Source organism: Andrena cerasifolii, chromosome 7 (assembly GCF_050908995.1).
Source record: "Andrena cerasifolii isolate SP2316 chromosome 7, iyAndCera1_principal, whole genome shotgun sequence".
Classification (NCBI taxonomy): Eukaryota; Metazoa; Arthropoda; class Insecta; order Hymenoptera; family Andrenidae; genus Andrena; species Andrena cerasifolii.
Genome location: NC_135124.1, coordinates 7,319,754 through 7,342,769, shown reverse-complemented (window position 1 = coordinate 7,342,769; position 23,016 = coordinate 7,319,754). Strand labels below are relative to the sequence as shown.

The 23,016-nt window shown below is 41.0% G+C and overlaps 1 protein-coding gene across 2 annotated transcripts in view; it reads right to left on the bottom strand.

Annotated features, from left to right (window-relative positions):
• Ec (ubiquitin specific peptidase echinus) overlaps nucleotides 1–23,016 on the bottom strand; it is a 112,467-nt gene that overhangs the window by 30,741 nt on the left and 58,710 nt on the right. The window contains exons 1-2 of one of the 2 annotated variants that reach the window (XM_076817403.1): nucleotides 7,505–7,669; nucleotides 3,040–3,132 (exon numbers count right to left, since the gene is read on the bottom strand). In XM_076817403.1, the coding sequence (XP_076673518.1) occupies nucleotides 3,040–3,132; nucleotides 7,505–7,651 (240 nt within the window). In that variant the 5' untranslated portion in view covers nucleotides 7,652–7,669. Of the gene's footprint in view, nucleotides 1–3,039; nucleotides 3,133–7,504; nucleotides 7,670–23,016 lie in introns of those variants that run through there. The other variant, XM_076817402.1, reaches the window with a different exon arrangement.

Below are 23,016 nucleotides of genomic sequence, written 5' to 3'. Positions count from 1 at the left end.
CGGAATTTAAACAGGAGAAAACACATACTACAGTAACCTCATTTACAGAAGAAATACACACTTAAGAATTCTCAAAGAAAAGCAATTGCAATGAATTTACCAAATCATCAACCTCAAGCACAGAAAATGTATATTAACCCCAGACCAATTTCCCAATTTCAAATTCCTCACTACCAAATCCCAATCCACAAATCCCACCTTCTAAATCCCCATTGCCTAATCTCTAATTATACTCCCTATGTTCATTACCTGATCCCTCTTTCATATGTTTCGTTAAATAAAGAAGAAAACAGAAGAAGAGAACAGGAAACTAAGAAAGCAGCATATTTAGTCCTGATGCTGAAGATAGTACCACGCAAAGGCGCGCAGACGAGTAGATTGCACACAACAAAGAAACACACGAGTCCTTCGTGTCAGAGGCCCGCCACTGGGAGCTTCACTCGAAACACGGTACCCTTTGCCTGCGGCAATTAACTCTCTCAAGATTGCTAATTAACCCCGTGAGAACACCAGGGAGGATCCTACGCGTTTTCTACCTACTTCTCGTCTGAACTTCGGATGCGCGACGTTTCGTTTCTTTCCACGCTGGCTGGCAAAGCATCTGCACCCGAGTCCTACTCGCTGCACGTTTGCTACAATGAGCCAGCAACAATCTGGAGGGATAGTTTCTGTTGCTCCGACCAATCGGTGAACACCATCGTATAATGTCTCTCACTGGAGAAAGGTTTGCTATCTGAAAGGCCTGTTACAGTCGCTGCTTCCATCGACGTTCGATTGTTCGAGATACGCGTGGAAGTGTTTCGACAGTATGCAAATTAGAATCGTTTTTAACAGTAGACACTGTGCTTGTCTCATCGCCGTTATCTGTTTGAACAGATTAATCCTACCGTGGAAATATTATTCTAATGCGAAATTATGATTTAAATTAAATGGAGGAACAGATGGAATTAAAGGTGAAGGAAGGGTGTTAATTGTTATGAAGCATAGCTCAGACTTATATGATTAAGACAGTCATAGAAGTGTAGTGGCTCAAAAGTATCTTTTAGTATTCTGTTTTTAACAAACGTGTACACGTTGTAAGTTCGAAAGCACGGTCATGTGTTCGATGATTAGAGAACGGTTGCTTCGAAAAGTTGAAAACGATAAAAACCACAAATTTCTCAAAATCTAATGAAAGTCTCGATTTTTCCACTTCTTATGTGCAACTTAACAGCAGCTGACTTTTAAAATTTCCTGAGATCTCCTTTTTCTGCTGTCAGTAATTAAACACGAAATGAGTAGTGAATTCCCTACTTTTAAAAATGAGATACAGTAAAAAAAATAATAAAATTCAGACAAACACATTACATACAATATTAATTGTCTCCGTAAATTACTTCCTCTTCAAGAATTATCTGGTACCATTTCACGCGGGGCTTCAATTATTTACTGACCAACAAATAATTACCCTATCTCCGTTCCCCAGCACCATAAAAACAGAGATGCTCCTTATTTTCAGATTAAATTACCTCCAGAGAGATTAGCGCTGTAATATGAAGTGGACACGGTACGCGAGTACCGTAAAGTAATCTCCATTCGTCTTAAGTTTTCAAGCGCCTAGACGCCTTTATCTCGAGTGTTTCGGTCCCTTTCGGGGCTCTGGCGTTTTCATTATCGTCGTGGGATTTTCTAAGTGGCGGAACTACTTGTAACATCACACGATCAAAATCACTCGAGTCGAGGTATAACCCTTCTGCCTCTCACAGCATGCGAAAACCACTCAGGCTTCTTGTCCTGTTTTGTTGGTAAATCATCGCTGCTCATCGATACGTGAAGATGTCAAGGCGCTTTTTAATGAAAGCCAGATATGCTTAGGGGTTTCAACGCGAGCATAATTACTCGACAGATTACACTGCCACGAATAACTCTGGCTTTTCAATAGTCTCCAGCTGCTAGGGATAATTTGAATTTTTTAATCCGTCTCACTTAAGTAAAGATACAATTATTTTGGAGATCTACATTTGATACTATTATTAGTACTATCGTGGAATTAAAACACAGTTAATGGTAGTTCTACTATCGCTTCCTTACGTTTAATGTTTCCATTAACTTCCTAATTGGAATATTGCCCTAATGGTTTCCAAATTTCACGGCACAGATAAAATTCTGCTCCTCGAAAGCACCTGCGCAGATTTATCAGGACATTTAAATGGCGTTCGCGGGAAACCGCCTCCAATTAAAACTCAAATAAGGACACGAAGTTAAGAGAGATACGGTAAAGAAAAAATTAAGCTACTAATATAAATTCCCTGGCTCTCCGTCTCTCAAATCACACGTATACCAATATATGCAACCAAGTGAAATGGGGAACGTTCGTCCTCTGGGACATTTTTTCTGACAATTCGTCCATTTCGTCGGATGCTTTTAGCAAATAATATTCGCTGAGGGAATAACTTGGATATACACTACCGCTCAAAATTATTTGATCACTTCTTCTACACACGATTAATAAAAAAGAAAATATATCGTTCCTCTACATGCCTCTGGTCCTACTTAGATATTCCTTAGCACGTAGCTATCGTTTCATTCTATTTTGTTATCTTAAAAGTGCTTTTCGAACCACGATTCGATTGTTATTATTATTATTATTCGATTATTATCGAGACCTGCAGTCTTCCTCTTTCTGAGATATAAGTAACTGTTAATCTTGCTTTAAACGTTTTCTTGACAACAAAACACGTGGAATCAATTTAAAATGAAATTACCAACGTTCAAATATAAGCAAACAATTTATTTTGAATTATGATTTATTATACACGCAAAATTATACACGTACTAAGAAAAAAGAAGTAGCAATTCGATAAGGACAATCAATAATCAACTATGTCCACGTTTCATTCTATTTTCCCAAATACTTTTATCAAATACTTTTGAGCGGTAGTGTATACATTCACTACGTCTCTCGAGGCGCATATTTAGCCACTGTGGCGATGCCAGCCTTAATGAGGTTCGCGTACTTTTTCTCCTTTTCTGCTTTAGACGATCCACCATCCCGCTTACCTTGAGAGCGCAGAAGATGCAGGATTCCCGCATGCAGGCGTGTCCTGAAAGCTCCCTGAAGCTCCTCCGAAAGATGTCGAGGTGCCATAACACCTGGAACGCAAGAGAATGAATTTTTAGAGGCGCGTAAAATTCAGCCCGCAGGATAAATGTTTATCTCGAAGTGTCGTAAATTTGAGAGGGGCAATTAAGCTAATATTCGAAATATTGACTCTACGAATCGGTGGTAATGAGTTTCTAAGGAACTGTTGTCTCTTTGTGGAATCGTAAATCATGAGTTAGGCTCGCGACAATACTGTACCCTGGTTAGTTATGCAGTATTTTAGGCGTCGTTGGGTGCTGTGTTTGGATTGTTTTTAGAGGATGTACTTGCTTGTCCTAGGTTTGCAATCTTCAAGCAAATGGGCAGTGGAAGGTGGAATTAATTTGACCGTGATTGTAAATGTGAGTGAAATATGCAGTAGGTAGGGTAGATGCACCATTTGTGGCCACTTTAAGGTATTTTATCAGTTTTGGCTAGTTGTTAAAAAATATAATACTTTTCCGTGTAAGCAATAAATGTAACCTTATATTTCTGGTGGTACACTAAACAAAATATTTATGATGTGAAATTCTCCACGTAATAATAATCTGCAGGCAATTTAAAAATAAGATAATTATGCACATGGCCAAAAATAGTGCAATGGCCACAAACGGTACATCTACCCTACATTAAATGAAATTATGGGACTACGAATTATAAAATTGACTCGATACTTCCAGTAATATAGAATAAATCTTCATTCTGCTGTAGTTACGCTACAAACCAAAATTCACTTATCCAAATAAGTTAATAAATACAATGAAAAATAAAATTAGTCACTTTTAAAATATATTCACACTACGTGGAATAATAATGGCGTATATAAAAATCATCACGCAAAACTGAAGAATATTTCAACAAAAGTTTGACACACAAATAATTTTCTTATCGCCGACTAAACAAATATATTGAAAATCGACATTTACTGCAACAGAGACCCCCTTTAAAATTCTCATTTTGCCAATTCGTATTTCTATCGTATTATCCCAATGACATCAGTACTACAGCATGCTAATTGGTAATAAATCTGGGCTGTTCCCAACGGTGTGTCCGACGAATGAAGAATATAGGCGTAGGTGTGCACGCAATACGTGGAAGTATGCAAATGCGACATCACCCTGCGTGGAACGAGCCTGCAACCACGCACGTTAGTAGCCCACCGTATCGTGAGCGCGTTATTATACCGAGGGAAAGTAAATCACAATTTCCGTGGCCACGTCCTGTCGCATAGCGGAACATTATTTTCGCCTTTCCGGCGTTCACAGGCTAAATATCCGGTATTCATAAAAACCATGGCGATAACTCGCGGGGAAACGAAATTATGAATCGACGAGGATCGCGAAAGCTATCTGAAATCTCTAAACCTTACTTCTCGGGTGATTAAACTGTTTAATCCAAACGAACATCGAGCAATTAACAAATGCGTGCAATTTGACAAGTACCTTATATACTCCGTATACCAATGAAATATAATAAATTACCTAGATGAACGTCATCAAATTATGGTATTAGAGGAAAATGACGATTAACATTAATTAATTATTGCAATTTTCAGCGTGGTGTCCACAATTTAACGAGTTCCTTAAGCCACTTCATTCATTCCCCTATGTTAGGAGACCTGTGGCGTTCTCTTGAAAGAAGCTGTCGTAAATGGGAGGTCGAGAAATGAAGTACTCGTATGCGGGAAAGTGTTTTCATTGAATGGACGAGTTTTGAAAGACTCGTGGGACCCACAGGTGAACAGGGTCCTTCCAGCAGAAGCGTATCAATATGGCTACCAGGTCAGGTTCTTCCACAATACTTGGGGGACAAGTGCACGCTTCGGCTATTAGGTGCATCTCCCCTCGCTGTACAAAACGAAATTTGCATTGGAACTCTGGACGAAGAACAACGGATGCAAATCAGTTCAAAATTCGTTTATGCTTAATCCTTACTACGAATAATTTTCTAAATAATTAAGTAAACGTTGCACAACGTTGAAAACACAAATAAAAAAAAATTGTACAATGAAATCTACGCAGAAATATAAGTATCCGAAGGACAGTTAACCAGAGTAGTATCAATGCTGACGAAATAAGAAAATTTTAAAATATAAATATTAAATATAAATTTTTAAAAATGCACTACAATATTAGGATTGATATCACTACTAAGAACTAAAAGTGAATTGGTATCTATCTACAAAATGAAAATCGCTAATTGCTGAAGAAGAATCCAGACAACTCTGTTATTTTATAAACACTTACAGTATCGACTATACCTCGATACATATTAATTAAAAGCTGATTAACGTGCGAACTAATTAGCAAGGAAATCCTACTGGATACTTCGCCGTAACGGTGGTTCATGCTTATCAACGAGACGCTCGTTCGATCGCAGGTAGATCATTCATTGCGAAATTCATCAATCGTGTATTCCAATCATTTTCCTTTTGCTTGATCGACAGGGACAAAGTGATTCCCAATTTTTTAACTTTTCTCAGGAAAATGAAATCTTTTTATACTCTAAAACTCAAGAATGAGTAACTCAATTGTTTTTTTTTTGTTACTCTTACATTCTACGTGATTAAAATACATTTATAAATTCCGAAATTTTATTTTAAAATGAGAGCTAATTAGAAGACACATGTCGCGTTGAAAGATAATATAAACTAAACTACATCTATTTTAGATGAACAATCAGAGATTGTTACAAAGAGAGTCGGAAGGAAACCTCATAGAAATTACATCCATTTATGCTTTAGAATTCCAGGATGCTCTAAATACCTAGTTATTGTTGCATGACTCCGAGGCATTTGTTCGGTACTCTACTGTGGAATACAGCAATTAAACTCTTCATGTTCCAACCATTCCTGACAACCTCATCCACTCGAAATACACCGAAACTGTCTCCTTTTAAACCAATGCGTATAAAGTAAATTCACTTAACTCGTCAGACGATCGCGAATAAGTGCAAATACATATATTCTACAGAAATAAACCACCGCAGACAAGGTCCACAATAAAAGTGTAAATCTAATTTGTCCCTAATTACCTAAATCCCCATCAAATTAAGAAAACACATCGGAATAAATTCATCTATGCATTAACATTTTTTGTTCGAATAAAGCGTCTGCTCTCTGCCATTAATATATCCCCGTCCATTCACACGCAGTCACACTTTTTACCACGCGCTGAGCAACATATAAACCTACTGATTTCGTCACAAAAGTGTCACGTTTCCCACCGTGATCCCCCTAATTTACATGTGTAGCCAGCGATTCCATACGGTTTCCACGTATACGCGGCCGATCAGTCAGTTATACTGGATTAATCGCAGGCCCGACTGAACAGAAACCCCGCTGAACCGCGGAAACGCGTTTTATCGCGCTAATGTCGCAACGTTGCTCTAGAAACGGTTAATTCTCAATCAACGCGGCGGAAGGTAGCGGGGAAATGAGCGGAAAATGCGAGTCGCTGCATTCCGCCCAAGTTTCTTGCTAGTTAATGAACTGGGCTTATACTCGGTGTCATTATTATCGATAACTCACGCGGGTATGACAGTTTCTTGCGAAACGGCTGATAAAAGTTACCATGGCAGGCTCTCCATTAAACGCGAGTCGATTCTGCCGAGTTTTCTCCATTTCCCGCGTGACACCCGTTCACGCGTGACGCTTCTTTTCGACCAGCAAAAATTGTAACGAAAAAATTATTAGCGACATTCATGTAAGGGTACGTACTGTTGCTTTATATGGGAGAAATTTTGAACGTTTTTGATAATCGCTAATTGTAAGCGATGCCATATTATGGAAGATTTTGGGGGTGTATTTTCTATGTTACATGATATGCTTTGAGCCAAAGCTTTGGGACCATTTCGAACCGACTTTCAACAGATTTAGAGTCATCATCTTATAGTAATTTTCAACAACCAATCTGAATGTTGATTGTTATTAAAATGAAAGTAGGTTTCGGAATTAAAATGACGATCGCAAGTTTGGAGTTGAAAGAGTCGAGCGATTTAAACATCAACAGCATCTTTTCCGAGAACACTACCCTACCCTGGACACCTCTCCGCCCCCAGCATCAACCAGAGCTATACCTGCAAGCCCTGCCGCGCCATTTCGGGCCACATCACGATCCCATCCCAGAAACCTAAGCTCCCTGCTCCGTGCAAGGTGCAGCATGCACCGGTCGTGAACAAAACATCATATTTACGGCGTGGTTTAAATAAGCACGTCTGACCGAAGAATCAACAGGTACAGAGGCTCGGTATCGAGATACGCGTAACGGTATACGCGTTATTCCAGCGTATCGAACCGCGCCGGAAAGTCGTTCGCTGCCAAGACCGCGTACAGTTGAATTATCGTAGCCCCCTGAAAACGATATCCATCGGAAAATGTCAAACCTTGGCGATCTGGAAGAGGGCCTGCCTCCTTGGCCTCTGCTCCTGCTTCATCGCTCTTCCTTGGCTGGCAAGCTCTTGCGCGCACGATCCCTCGATCTCCGCAGATCCGCGCGACTCGGGATTCTCCGCCGTACGCTCCGAGATCATCCACGATCGGTGGTCAACGACGAACCAATCACACTGTACATCATCCACCGAGTGTTGATTGACACGGGGCACGAGAAGGGCTACGCGAGGGTTGCGCGGAAAGCAGTACTCACTTAGGCGGGCGTCGGTGCAACAATGCCCGGATAGGGCTGGGACCGCTCCAGACCGACAGCAGCGCCCGTGGGACTCCTGCGGAGAGGTACGCAAACGCTCGGGCCCGGCGAGCGCGCCTCTGGGCCGGCGTGCGTGCTACAGTGCGAGTTACGAGCGCGTATAGTACGTTACAGTACGGTATAGCGCGGTGTACTCTATACACTCCGCGCGGAGCGTACCGGCTCTGTGATGCAGACTTGGGGACTCCGCAGGAACGCATTTCAGAACGAGGATCTCGGCGTTTACTTTACCGTTGATGGTACTTTCTCCTGTTCTCTTTAAAACGCTGCCTGTCACGCTATAGTTGCCGGAAGTTTTATAGGATTGGAACCGATTTTGGAGGGCAGTTCATTGTTACTGCAGACTCTGTTAGTAATTCTTATTGATATCATTAGTGTGATATCTAACAGTAGCAATAGCTGCAGTTAAAGTGTTGGAAGGATATATGATGCAGTGAGAGCAACAACGGACTAACCCACATTGAAATTTTTGTTTTCCTATTTTATATAATTAGTAGAGCCTACTAGAATACATTATTACTACTAACTCAATTTCGAAAAAATGTGGGGTAGTCCGTTGTTGCTCTCACTACCTCGTATAAGCGGTGGTGCCATGTAGATTGTAATAAAATATAAAGTTTTGTTAAATGAAAATCTAATGGAGTACTTCACGCACTTATCTGTATGCGTTGTATCATTGAGAATTCTTCTCGTGGCCTTCAAAAGAAGGATTACATTGACTTTACCTTCTAATGTCACGCATAGTACGTACAGTATGAACTTGTAGAGGAAGCTTAATGGCAACTGTTTCGCGCGTAGGTACTGGATCATTCAGCACACTCCTCTCCCTCGTTATTTTTCCACACATTCGGCACCGAAATGCATAATTCTGTCCATCACGAGCCAAAGTATTTTCTGACACGGTGAATATCCGAGCTTGAGTTCCCTACCGTTGCAAAGGTGGTTTAGAAGGGAAACTGGGAACAAAGACGGAGTCCTGGGCAGCAACGCTAGCGACGAAGGAAGAGAGGAGCGGAGAAACGGAGATGAGACCCCGTGAAAAACACGCACAGGTAGACAGAATGCGTCCCTGGTGTGTTTACTACAGTGCACACGGGCGGCCATTTTTACTACGAGGCCCCGGCGTGGGTGAGAGGCCCGGGGTCAGTTGTAACGTCCAACGTTGGGGGGGGGGGGAGGCAGGGCGCGAGTAGGGAGAGTCTGGTTTTCGTAGGAGCGGAAAGGGGAAGTGGTGAACAGGGCCACGGAAGAGGCTCCCCGAGGAGGGGGAGGGCAGAGACGTGAGTGAAGGTATACTGACACACAAGAGGAAGAGGGGAGAGTAAAGGCGAGGGGAGCGAGGAGGCGGGCGAGTGGGGGCAATCATGGGACTGACAACGTTTTACGTTACGCTACGATGCTACGAGATTGTTACGCAATTTGATTCGGGAAAGAATGAGCGAGTAATTTGGGGACTGTCCCCCTTCCCCTTCGGGCTATATCGATACACATATCTCGATCTAAAATTCGGCATTTAGCTTCCGGAGCTAATTTGAGCCAGGGGAGAACGGTTCCTTAGCGTGTGAATTGATTGTGACTCTCGATGTAGCTATTGTTTGCTAAATTAATATTCTAGGTTCGTACGAGGGTTCAGTTTAATCGATAGTGATGATACAAAGATTAAACTCGTTTATCGATTATGATGATTTTGATTCATTATTGTATGGTACAATGTCGCTTTACCAAACGCTGTAGGTCACAGAAACAGAATATCCACGAGAGGATCCCTTTTATTCGCAATACGCAAATATTCGAAAGCCTCGTAATTATTTTGTTCCGTTACAGCGAGAGTGGGCACATATGGCAGCTAGCTAGGCGCCAATCGATAAACGCCATCAAATTTTTCTGTATATTCGCACAATGGAAAGAAAGGCTGCGAGTTATTACGCTATCCGTTTGCTGTTGCAACAGAATGCATACAGACACTGCGAGCACGCTGGTGCACGTGCATACGAGAAGTTACACCCTTTCACGCGCAAGCGCCAGCACGTTGACATGAAACCAAATTGAAAGTCTTTACTTAAGGGGTCTTTCCACAGTACCACCCTAAAAATTACCGTTATTTGGAATTTCTTTTTGTTACAAAAAAATGTGTTTACAAAATTGAAGTTTTTTCTATTTATTAATTCGTGTTTTGAGAGTACAATTTTTTTCTTCATATTTTTAATGCTTGCTTGCGCCAAAATAAGCGCGTGTAATATGCGCTGTAAAAAAAGACGATATGGTGTTTAGATAGCAGACTGAAAAAACTTTTTCGAATCCATGCATTTTCCTGCATTTCCCATGAGAAACGGAAAACTGTCTGGAAGCAACTTTTACTAATCAATGTTTCGTGTCAAACTGTAATCGTTGGTCGTTTGGCGAGCAGGAAACTGCGACTGTTCGGTAGGAGCTAGTTAAGCGTTTTCTTATTCAAAATAGAAAATATAAAAGCGGCTTGATTTACGTGACGCCCTCGCAACCGGTCTTTACGTTGGAACAGCGCTGTGCTTCGATCCTCGATCGTCCACAGGCGTCTTTGCTTGGCAAGAATTCGATTCAGAGGCTGGAAGTGACGATGGAGAAAGAGACGAGAGGGAGTTTGGAAAGATCTGTGGAGAAAGTTGACGAAATTGCTAACTTTCTTCTGTTCGATACATCTGGATCTATCAAGTTTGATTAATCTCAATGTGAATTATTTTGTTGCACTTTTCTATCTGCAGGTTGAAACGAATTCTCTAAGTAATGTATTTTAATAACTGCAATTTGATGAATACATTTTGGTGGAATTAGCTGTACTACAAATTTATATTTCCTTCGAATTCGACAGCTAAAAATTTACAAATGGTGTTTGGATATGAATTTGAAGTATTAAATTGCATAACACAATCAACTTAATCATTGCGAATTCATTACAACATCTTTGAAATTTGTTAAAAAAGATCACTAATTTATGCTTCCTTGATCGTGTGTCAATTCTCAGAAAGAATACAAGGAAAGTAGTATAATTCTCAGAAATCCAATAACTACTAGTCAATACTAGTCTCTTATTCATCGACACATTTCACCTATTTTTCTGCAGACCAATAAATTATGTTCTCCAAAGTGTACACGTTCCTACTTTCATGGTCCTACTTCCTAAAGATAATTTAACACTCCTAATTCTAGTATGGCAAATAAAATTATACACAAACTATAATCTTTACTTGTAAACTTCTTCATTACATTATATTAAAATAATACATAAGAATTCATCAGTGTGTGAAATAAATCATCTACTCATTGCAACAGATGTTTGGTAAAAAAAAAGGAGAAATGAAAAATAAATTTCACTGTAAGAAACATAAAGAGAAACGAATATATTCTGCACAGTTTTTGAAGTTCTCCCCCAGTTTACCCAGAAATCATTTGAATTGATCACAATGGAGCGAAAAGGGAGTATATCCCATCTAATATACGGTTCGAATGCATCGAAGTGCAGAAGCAAAAGCTGCACAACAATTCTGGTAGGAAATTTGAGTGGCGTCGCTCCGTCCTGGGCTCTTCAATTAGGAGAGGATATTCCTAAGCACGTAGGACGCCAGTTTTCCATGGGTCTGGCACTATTTGAGGATTTCCAGACGCCACTTGCCGGGACCAACAATGAAGGACCTTCTTTTCGGAAGAGCAAAACGAAGTACGATAACAAAGAGGGTGCTATACAGTCTCACGGTCGTGCAGCCTCCCTTCTTTACTCTGATGCTTCGCAGGCCTCCCCCGAGTTCTTCAAGAATCGTACCAATACTCGACGGGACGATTGTCTTAAATATTCGGCAGACCCTTCACCATTTTTTTTTCTCTCCTAACGCGCGTATCCTGTTCCTCGTCTCTGCATGTTTCCTTGGGAAAGTTTTTCACGAAAATTAGGCGCCGCGTGTCTGTTCCCTTAGCCATGTGTCCCGTGAACAGAGCTCTGGTTAAATCTATGCAATAAAGATCGAGGGAGGAACCAGTTGCCTATGGGAAATGGAGGACCAGAAATTATCTACTTTAGGAAAATGTTTCAAATAGAAAAGTTCTTCAAATATGTAGAAGTTAATTCTGTTTTGAATGAATTACAGCGATTCAAGAGTAAGTAACTTTGAATTGTGCAGACGTAGTTATTGAAATAATTTCTGAGCGTATATTGATTATTTGTTTTAATCTTCAATGTGTGTGATAAATCTCCTGTCTTTTATATTTAATTAGAGGTTTTATATTGTAATCGGGTTAGGAATATACTAGGGATGTTAATTTTGAAAATTGTAGAATTTTAATTCCATTGTAGAATTACGATCGTTTCGATTTTTTTTTAAAACAGATACCATAAATTACTTGCAAACAACATGTGTCTAAAATTACACTACCACTGAAACAGATTTCAAAGACACAGTTCTAATTAAACAGGATATCTGTTCTTCTAGCTACAATAGGTTTGCGTCGAACAGCTTTGAACTGAAATCATTGTAATCAGCGTTGTAAACTGAACGCTAGCGTGCGGTGCATGAGATGCTTCTTCAAGCAGATATTCTTTTTCAGTGAAAAACGACGTGGGCGGGAAACGCAACGGCAACAGCCTTTGTTCGAGAAGCTCGAATAGTTTGCAATAGGGAATGATGATGAACAGGCCGTAATGTCAAGTTGAGAAAGTCATCGAGACTCACGTGCTTGAAATCTTTACGCACGAACCATTATCCTACTTATCGACACTCCTGTAGATTCTTTGCAAATAAATTCTTGCTAAGTGCATTTATACCAGGCGTGAAAACATCACAGTTAATTTATCGAATAGTTTTGACACTTTTAGTATCTCGCTACTAAAACTCTCTCACAGTCTTTGTAAAATACAAGTTCCACAACGATTTGGTGGCATATTTGAAGGTACAACTGCCTCTAATTTATTATTTTAATTACAAGATTTTTTAAATGGAAATGGAGGAAATATACAATTTATTTTTAAATGTCTCTCTTCGAAGATAATTTTGAATTCATTATCAATGTTTCTAACGCGAAGAATCTTGAGTTTAAACATTCAAGCAACAAAGAGCAGTAATTATTATTTTTATGTTCACTGAGAATTGTTTATGAAACCAATGAATTGAAAAACTGTTTTCATGTTACTGTTTTTATTTGCAGTTATTCTCGAACTGGTCTCTAAGTAATAATTCACGAATCAGAGTGTTACCATTAAAGAGAATGTACCATTAAATTTGAATTCTGCACGTCTGGACACACATTAAAGCTGTGTCGTGTGTCAAAGCAGTGATCGTTTATTCATTAGTTCGTGACACACAATGGCAATATTAAAACGCAGAGCACAACAGTAACAAGAAGTAACAGTACTTTCCATAGCGAATGATTTCGATGTGTGACGTGCAGGAGAATCGAGACTCAAAGGTGTGCTGATGCAAATAACATGATTTGAAATTTGATGAAGCTACTTTAAGATACATCAATATCAGTGTCGTTTTGCTAGGAAATATCTAACGACCATAATTTATTCCGCTGAATATCAATGTTCATGCAAATTTTTATAGACCACGATTAAATATTTATTGAACCGTTATAGTGACAATGTTTTGTCTGCTCTTTTGCTTAATTCCACTGGCAAAAAATTAAATTTTATGTATCAAGATTGAGTGCACAGAGGGCTACTGAAAATCTGTTGAAAACCTTTCCATTTAGCCTGGACCCTCTTTTTTGAAAAATACCATTCGAGAAACCAGATACTTTGTGGTCGAGTTTTTCACCATTTGGTATCTGTCTTGCACGAAACAGCCGTTCGTGCTTTTTTTTACCTCGATATTAGAGTTAAATACGTGGTACGCACGTTCCATGCGGTAATTCAACTGGCTCTCGATATGCACACCCCTTGCAGGGTTTCACCGGCGCATCTGTCGCCATGCAACACCCTTCGATGCGATGCAGGTGGTAAATGCGTGTCGCTCGATTCAACTTCTATCCCCGACGGGACATTCGCGTTTCACTTTCGTTGCAATGACAGGATACGATCGATGTTACGATAATTGTACCGAGCAAATTTCAGCTATCTACTGTCGTTGCGATGTGGGGTGATTTCACAAGGTATATAGCCCATTATCGACCACGGAAACACCCTTTTACTGACACGTAGGAAAGATTCACGCGAAGTATGGATTATTGAGAATTTTTAATAGCTTCCAAATTAAATTTAGAGTCATCTATTAATTTCCAAATGGAATTTAGAGCCCTCGATTAGTCTCCAAATTATATTTAGAATTCCCCCTTTATTCCAAAATTAAATATAGAATCCTCTGTTGGTTTCTAAATTAAATTTATTTTCAGGCGAGATGTGAATCTTTATTTTCTTCGATTATACTATACTTCTACTACTTTACTTTTATTTCCACCTTATCTAGTCAGGTCGGGAGCTTTTAACAAACCTCGAAGAACGCGTTATACTTTTTGTAACCTGCACGACCGAACCTTTTAGACCGCAGGTGCTACTCTGTCATATTCATCAGCAGCAGTGTGTTAGAAAAGGGGCCGCAGGTTCATTCGTCAGGTACAAAAGAAGCAGGTAAAGGTTTTTCGAGTCGAAGCAGGGGTCGTAGAAGCTACCTGCTGCAGTTTTAGATACGCTGGAGGGACTTAGGGGTTCTGGATGAGCCACGGCGACTTTCAGGTGTCTCGACTGACAAGAGATGATTTTTTTATTCATATCCAGTGATCCGTGACGCGTCTCGATTCCATCTCGCGTGAAAGGATATTTACATCTGAAACGATATCCATGTAAGAAGCAAGCTCCAGCCGTTTCCAGGCATTCGGTGACGCGAAACTCGAGAAGCGCTTGAAACTAGGGTGCCTGGTTCTGTTCGTCGTCAGTCTGTGAAGAGGATCGTTCTGTTGCTTCTAATGGTATATTGGATACATGTATGCAAGGCATGCATTCGAGCAATACAAGTTTAACGAAAGTAAGTAAACGCCTGATTGGATACTTCTTGGAGAGGGAATTGAACTGACAATCAGCTCGTTGTGAAAATAATTTCGAAATTCTATGAAGATGCTGTATCAATGATTTTAACATCGGTAGTGATATTCATAGAGCTGCAATCGACTGACATTTCATTCGAATTGTGAGTTACAAATTTTTGAAGAAACAGTTCTTTTCTCGTTCCTTTTTGTCTTTTCTTAAACACAAATTTTCATGCAATGAAACTTAGACCACCTGCACGAATTTTGCATTTGTATAATTTACTAATAATAAAACACCATTGGGTGGAAATAAAAAATTAATTTTGACTAAATAACCCCGAGACAATATCCCTAAGAATAACTCTAACTTGTCAAACATCACCCCTCCACTTCTCAATAATTAAGTACAACAGATCCAGCTATTTTTCAACAGAAAATTCGAAAGTAACCTCCCTCAAGGGTAAACACATATTTCTCTTGAAATTCTGTCAAATGCAAAGCTCCCTCGACATCCTGTACACAGCCAACTAGTTACACGCTGATGTAACAACGCGATTGCGGAGAATCCCGGGATCAAAGGACACTGGCAGACATCGAAGATGTTTTCAGCGGGTTCGCAAAGTCGCGGTGGAGGATGAGCATGATCCAACGGCGTGCAACTATTCGGTTGGACACGTTGCACGCGAAACCCCTTCCTTTCACCGTGATCAGGGCACGAGGCACCGGGAATGCGTGGCTCCCCTGCTCTTACGTTGACATTTATTCTCGACTGAATGACCCAACAACACCTGCAACGCGGCTGATTGACCTCGAGGCCAGCAAAGATTCGCCGTCTCTCGTTGACACTTAACGAAGATGAACTGCTCTATCGCGCGTTAATTGAAGTCGCCGCTGCATCGACAGGGTTCGTCGCGTGGATAGTGAAACATGGTAATTAATTACAGAGAATCGGTGGGTAACGCGCAGAATAATGACACTCGAGATTGCATAAGAAGCTTAAATTGATTAATATTTCACCGAACGGAGTGGTTCTTATCAACTCTTCGTGCACCATCTTTGGGAGTGGAAAGTGGAGTTGGAAAAAATACATTTCATTAATATAATTCGAGGAATAAAAGTTCCAGTGAAAAAAGAAACTTTGCTATTTATTCTGACACAGAGCATTTCCAGCTGGAGTAAACGAAAACCTTTGTGCTAGATGATTAAAAAAAAAAAACAGGTAGCCCCATTTGAAAGAACATAGAAGCCCTTCCAAACCCTGAAAGAATGACCCACCGACCGCAATAATTACCCTTCCCGATGAAAGCAACCATTTCTGGGTTAAGTTCTCCAAGAGATAAATGCAAGTAACCGATAGCAAAAGGCTCGCCGAGTCAAAGAACATTCTTCCTACGAAAACTCGATTCAATCGTAATGGGCTTGAGGTAACACGAGGCAGTGACATTTCGACTTCTTCATCGTGCACGCCGCACGTGCCGCTCTCCGCCACAGCTGCGAGCAGGAAGAAGCAGTAAGCCGATTGCATTGACATCAGCCCAGTCAGCGGGAAAAGGAAAGTGCAATCGTTACATCTGCGTGCACCTGTGCACCTGATCCGCTTCCTACGAGATTTAGTGGGCGAATTCGCAGCCGCGAGGAGCTCTAGCAACCAACGTGACGATCGACGATAAAAAGGGAACCTTGCGACGACTATCGTAGGCTCCCTGGTCGGTTCATCAAAGAGAAGTGCGCATAAAAGTGCATTTCTGCATACAAATTACTGGACACTGGTCTTAAGAAACCTCACCGCGTCTACCCTGCATATCTATTCACGACTGTGCGCCACAGCGAAGGTGAGGCCTATTTAGGGAATTAGACAGGCCTCTAACTATTTGTCTTCAGCGATGGACACTGTTCTGTGAAGACAACAGGCTTGATGGTGAAATTTCTAATTAAGATTCTACTCGCTTCATTAGCCTTTTATCATCTGCGTTCTGAAACTATGATACCCAATTTATAGAACTGAAGAAAACGAACAGAAAGTTAAGGAGGCATTGAGATTTACAACTGCAAGACTTCTTCTAACTTGAATAAAATGTAAAGACTTCGATATATTATTTGTTTGCTGTTTCCAAAGGTGGAAGAGGGAGAAGGTTTTCCGGGATCTCTTGGGTGATGAAGAAAGTCCTAGTTAGAGGTCGTGTATAGTGTTCTTCCCTGGATTCGACATCCCTCGTTACTCACTAATTTATATCATTACCGTTACAGTTGCACAATCGCGCAGATCATGGTCCTTTCACTGGAGACATGAAACAGCGCTCTCTTGGCTCGCATCATTTCTCGGGCCGGCACACCGCCGAGGTCCTAGTTGGATCTCCATTTACTATGCCGCATTTCGCACGTGCGCCGCTCACCGTCAGCAGAACACGACGAAAAGAACGACGAGACGCGATGCAGAAACGGCACGAGGAGAGATAAATGATCGTCTTTCATGGGGATAAGATTTGCTATAAATAGCGCCAGCTAAGCTTCGTTTTATTTTCGGCTCCCTACAATATCGCAATATCTCTTCCCTTCGGTGGGCCCATTAATTACCTTGCGATCCATTTATCTGCTGTAACCAACGTTACAGAAGGCATCGTCTAATTTTCTGTACGGTTACCATTCCCAAACAGCTCCTACGCAACCGATATGTCTGTGCAATGATTGTTACCAACTGATTACTAGTTTCAAACGCAGTAGATGCACTTAATTGGAGAGTCCTTATGGAAAACACTGTAAGTGCCAAAATTAAAAAAAAACTTTATCGGAAAATGTTCTTTGTGCCAATGGTAATACTGTAGTATAGAATTTGAATGCAATTTCCTTTTGTAGTTAAGTTACCAATAGTGCTAAAAGATGGTACGACCAACGCCACTTTTGTAGAAAACAATGTAAGAGCCAATTAGCTGGGGATCGTTTTCTCTACACTGAGAAGAGGCACATACAGGGTTTTCTACAAATACAATTATTGTTTTCATAAATTTGGAGTGTGCTAATGCAAAAAATAGAATTTTTTGTGATGCATTTGGGTAATTGTATACTTAAGCATATTTAGCAATAAAAACAAATCAAATTTCGTAAATAATTCGAAGTCAGGGACGTTTTTTCTCTCTCCTGATAATTTTGATTTTTGGGACTTACAGTATTTCTCTCAAGGACTCTGTAATTTTTTTTTCATACGGCAGATATGTTCCCAAATTTATCGGATTGTGCTGAATCGAAACAAATTGCGCAAAAAGAGAATTTGACATTTTTCTAGTGTAAAAAATCCATTTAAATACAGAATTAAGTGTATATTATTCAGTCTTTACATTTACTTCAACTTCTTTACCTCCGGTATTTAAAATGTATTGTTAGACTTTAAGAGAGTTTGATAATGATGGTAAACATGAAAAAGGTCATCTATTGTTAAGCATCAGGCGAAACTTATTACTCTTAAGGGTAATAAGTTTTATATATCGTGTATTGACATTTTTTTTACACCACACTTGCAATTGACTAATCATTTAGCCTGAATCTTTGCACCTTTACTCCATTCTCTTTCAAAACGACATTTGAAAAAAATCTTTAACCATCAAGAAGCCCTACACCCCTACAAAATTAAATCCCGAAAAATCAATGCCAGGCGAACAATAAATGGAAAAGCCTGCAAAAGAAAGAGAACTCTTTTTCCTCGTTTCAAGTCAATGAAATGAATCTAATGAAGAAAACGACCCCGGAAATACGAATGTCTTTCTGTTAAAAACCAGAAACGGTTTCTAACCCCTTCTTTCCTCGAAATTATTCAGCATCCTGCTGCGTCTTTTCCCTTTCTTATCCCACCGCGAGGCTTCTGGGTCTCCGTTCACCAAGGTGCTGCTCGCACGTGCGCTGTTCGGTCCAGCAAAAGGAAGAAAAACCACGGCCAAAGAAGAGGAGGCAGCTCGCGGCAAAACAGGTTTCCCCTGGAAGGCGCTGAGCTCCTGTGCCTCGGTTCACGAAAACCGTCAACCTAGTGCGTACGCGCGAAGATGCCCTCGAAGACGCTGAAATATCGTGGAACGGGCCCAGCTACCTCCCCCCAGCCGACCAACGGATTTACGCGCGCAACAAACAGTTTCGTTCGAGCGAACAGAGGCGCCCAAAACAGCGGCACTTGCGCGAATCAGCAAAGATTTTACAGCTGAACTTTGCTACGAATTCACAGGAAATTACTGATAAACGTAGATGGGTTAAAGCTCCTACAAATGTTCTAGCAAATGTTAACATGGAAGTTGACCGTGCAGGGTACATCCTATCGCTAGCGCTGACTCTGAAGAATCGACATGTCGAAGAAGAAACGGATTAATGCAAAGCACACATCCATACGAGCAATTATCGATTTGTAATGAGGCGTTCTTCGAATGGAGGCTAGGCTTCAAGGAGTTAAAAGAGAGTTGCGCGAGAAATGAGCCTTGGTTGTGATTTCAAGGCTGCAGTCAGATATTCGCAACGACTAATGCTACTGGTGGCATTTTTATTTATTGCTGACGTTATCGCTGTACAAAGGAATGGAGAACTCAAGCCCATTTTATATCTCTTCTTCAATATTTCTTTCTCGTTCTCCTGCGTCTTGCAACGTCCCTTCGTTTTTAAGGGGTTTCCCTACTTTGGCGACCAGAAAAGTAGCGCGATATTTGGGATTTTTTAAAGAGAATTCTTCAAATTATATTATCTGCAAACATTCTACCTATATTTGTACATATTTAGGCAACATTTTAGAAAAATAATTATTTTTAAAAAAAACGGTAGCTAAAACTTTAAACGCGTTTTCCTCAAAACGATGCTTTTCGAATTGGTCAAAAACCAGTCACCCGATTTACTTTAAACTTGGTATATATCTTCCAGTAGATATCCCATTCTCGTTGTTACTAAAACTAAGTCGGTTTATGCAACATCAGACTTTTGCGACTTAAAAAAACAGCGATTTTTTGCAGAAATCGACGTCTGTTTTAGACGCTGCCATTCTTTTTTTATTTTTGCAGTATTTCTCATTTAAGCTAGTTCAGACGATAGCCACACTCATACAGATTACACAATCTTTTAAATTTTTTATTTTTCATACAATTCTTTTTTCAAATTCTCTAAAGATTGAAGAATGAAGCCACAAAGCTGGAAGTAAATGTATTTAATGGTTTTGTTTTAAAAAATTCCCATAGTACGCGTCATTTTTCGTCCGTCAATATAGGAAGACCCTTTAATTGAAACAATATCCAAATAAACCTCATCTTATTTCACCACACGATATTATGTATCCTAAATATGTTATTAACATGAAGACGACTATGTCTTGAAACCAAAGCAAGATTCAGCGTCATTAACATCGACGAGTTATCTTTTTATTTCCTCTGACTACCATGTAAACAGAAACAAATCACCCCCTCAATTTTCATATCCTCAAAGCAATCCCTACCCTCCGCAAAAACACACAATACCACCACGAAATACGATTCCCTTACCACGATTCCAACAAAGACAACATCCCTTCTGCCCAATACACAAGAATTCGCAAACAACCGTATCGCTAGGACAGCTCCAAAGTAACCGAGCATGCTAAAGCCCGCCACAAAGTGTCTCACCCGAGCTACCTGGTCAGCCAACGTTCTCCATCGAGACTTCGGATTTCTCCGAGCCGACAGACGATTCTAGTGACGACGATTACGCGCCTGGTCATAATGTAACGGCGTAAAGGGAACGAGGACATCGAGGGAATCTCATCGCGACAGAAGGGGGTTAATGTAGCTGTCGCGGGTTTTGAAGCGCTAGCGCGAGAAGGACCGCCACAGCGAAGCGGAGCCAGCGTCGTCCAGGATCGAAGCACGGAGAAAACCCGTTGCCGCGTTGTTTTCGTAGCCTGCAGGAGGCCGTGGAACCCGAGAAAAATAGGAAGACAGCGAGGCAAGGCGGCGAGGAGGAGCGTTGGACGAGGACCGAGAGGGAACCGGTTCTCCAAGGAGCACGCTGACCACGCTAGCCAGAAAGGGGACGGTGTACGAGCGCTAAAGGAGGCTAGCGTGGCCTGTTACGAGAGAGAGAACCGGTTTTACGATACAAACTGGAGTAAAAGTGTACTGCATACACGCTGTATCGTAACGCGTGCGTCCATGTTTATGATACAGGCGGTGGCTGATAGTCAGACAGCGATTGATAGGCGCAGCACCGAGGACAGAGCACGGAGGCGCGGCTGGAAAAAAATCTCTCGCTAGGGGAAATCAGCTGGCTCTCTCGGCGAGGTTTCTCGCATTGTCAACAGCTGGCTATGGAAATAAGAACGACTGCTTTCTGTACGCGCGCCGCGATTGTTTCGTCGAGCAACGCCGAGAAGGATCGCGGGCAACGGCCGAATCGTTTGAAAGTGCTGTTGGACGTAGGGCATGAGAATTGATGCCGAGAGTTTGTTGGCTGGACGTGGCTGCGCTGTGTGATATTATGGAGATCGTGCAAGAAGTGATTTGGAAGTGGGAATCGGAGCTAGGAAATTACCTTCGATGACGCCATTGTATAAATAGCTACGCGAACCGATTTTCTCCTCCGAACCGAGCACGCGCGATTATCAGCATTTGCACTTCGCGTGGGCTGCAAGCGACATGTGGGAGCTTCATCCTTTAGCACAGGGCGGACAAGTTTTTGAGGCAGGATTACGTCGCAACAGGCTTCTTCAGACGACAAAAGAAGCTCTTTGTCGTCCATATTAAGGAGTCCTTTCTTTCTGACGAGCGCACCGTTTAGACTCGATACGAGTATTACTTACTGCAAGGACAAAAAGGGTATTGTACTGTTGCTGCAACTGCCAGTTTCTATTTTAAATTGGTACTTGTAGAATGGACTTTCACATATTACGCTTATCTATCCTCTCCATCTTTATATCGATGAGAATTTAAACAATAATCGACTTAAAAGCACCGAGTAATTATTGTTTAAAGAATTCAAGATCGACGCCGATTTTTACCAACCCCTCGACTTTCCTTTCTGCGAAGCAAAGTCAAGACAACACACGAAGATTTTTCTAAATTATTTTCCCATGGATAAGGCGTCTATGCATTAATTATCAGCATCTCGTAACGTCAGTAGCAAAGCTATGCCAACCGAGAGAATGATCTCACGCCTACGTGACACAGAGAACGCGCGAGTCCTCGCGCGGAGTACTTGCAAGCAAAACACGCAACTCGTATATAACTCGGTTGGTATGCGCTTCGAGGTACGACTTTTTGCAACAAAAAGAAAAAAAGGAAACACCAACAGTCGATCTCAAGGGCGAGGAGTGAGCGCGGGAAACGCTTCCATTGGCTCGGAGCTGCAGCGATTGCTCGAAAGGTACCCCAGAGATTTCAATGCCGCGAATTATGGCGGGAAGCGACACAGCAGCCCCATGTTGGAGTCAGGGCACGGGGATTGAATTCGCTTCGTAAAAATGCGCCCTCTCCAAGCTTCCCGACAGGAGGATAGGTACACACGATTGCTGGGGTCTACCGAGAAACCATCGACTGTTATGCTGCATAGTAAAATTGATCGTAAACGTATGCGTGCCGTTCCACTCAGCCGTGATCTCTTCACCCGCGATATCTTTCGAGAAGAATCAACCATCCGTGAAAACTCTGCAGAACCCGGGATGCGTTGGAAACTCTAGTTGTCTAAAAATTTCGTATGCTTCAAGAGCTGCAGAAGTTAATATTGCGTAATAAACTATTTCATTCGCTCATTTCTATGCTTTCAAGAAGAACTATTCACACAGTCGTGATGTATGTGGTGAACAGCTATTATAGGGGTAACGAAATTCTATCAAACTGCAAGAAATATAGAGAAAATTCTCTAATTGCAATTACTAGGATTCACTTTCTGATAGAGGGGAGAATTGGCGATATCGCGCCGCTTAAGATATTTTACGTTATATTTCATATTTGGTACTAATTTGAGTGCAAGTGACTGAACCATGAAACATGATCTCTGAATCACTTTAAACTTTATAATGAATTTGATATGTACCTACAGTGACGTGCAAAAATATTCGGCCACACTTGAGGAGAAAATTAAAAAAAACTCAAGTCGTTAGGATCAACAAGTTATTCTGTTTTAAAAGGTGGCTGAATACTTTTTTTGCACGCCACTGTACATAAAGTAAATGCTAAATATTCTACGTTACACCCGCTTTTAGAAAAATACAAA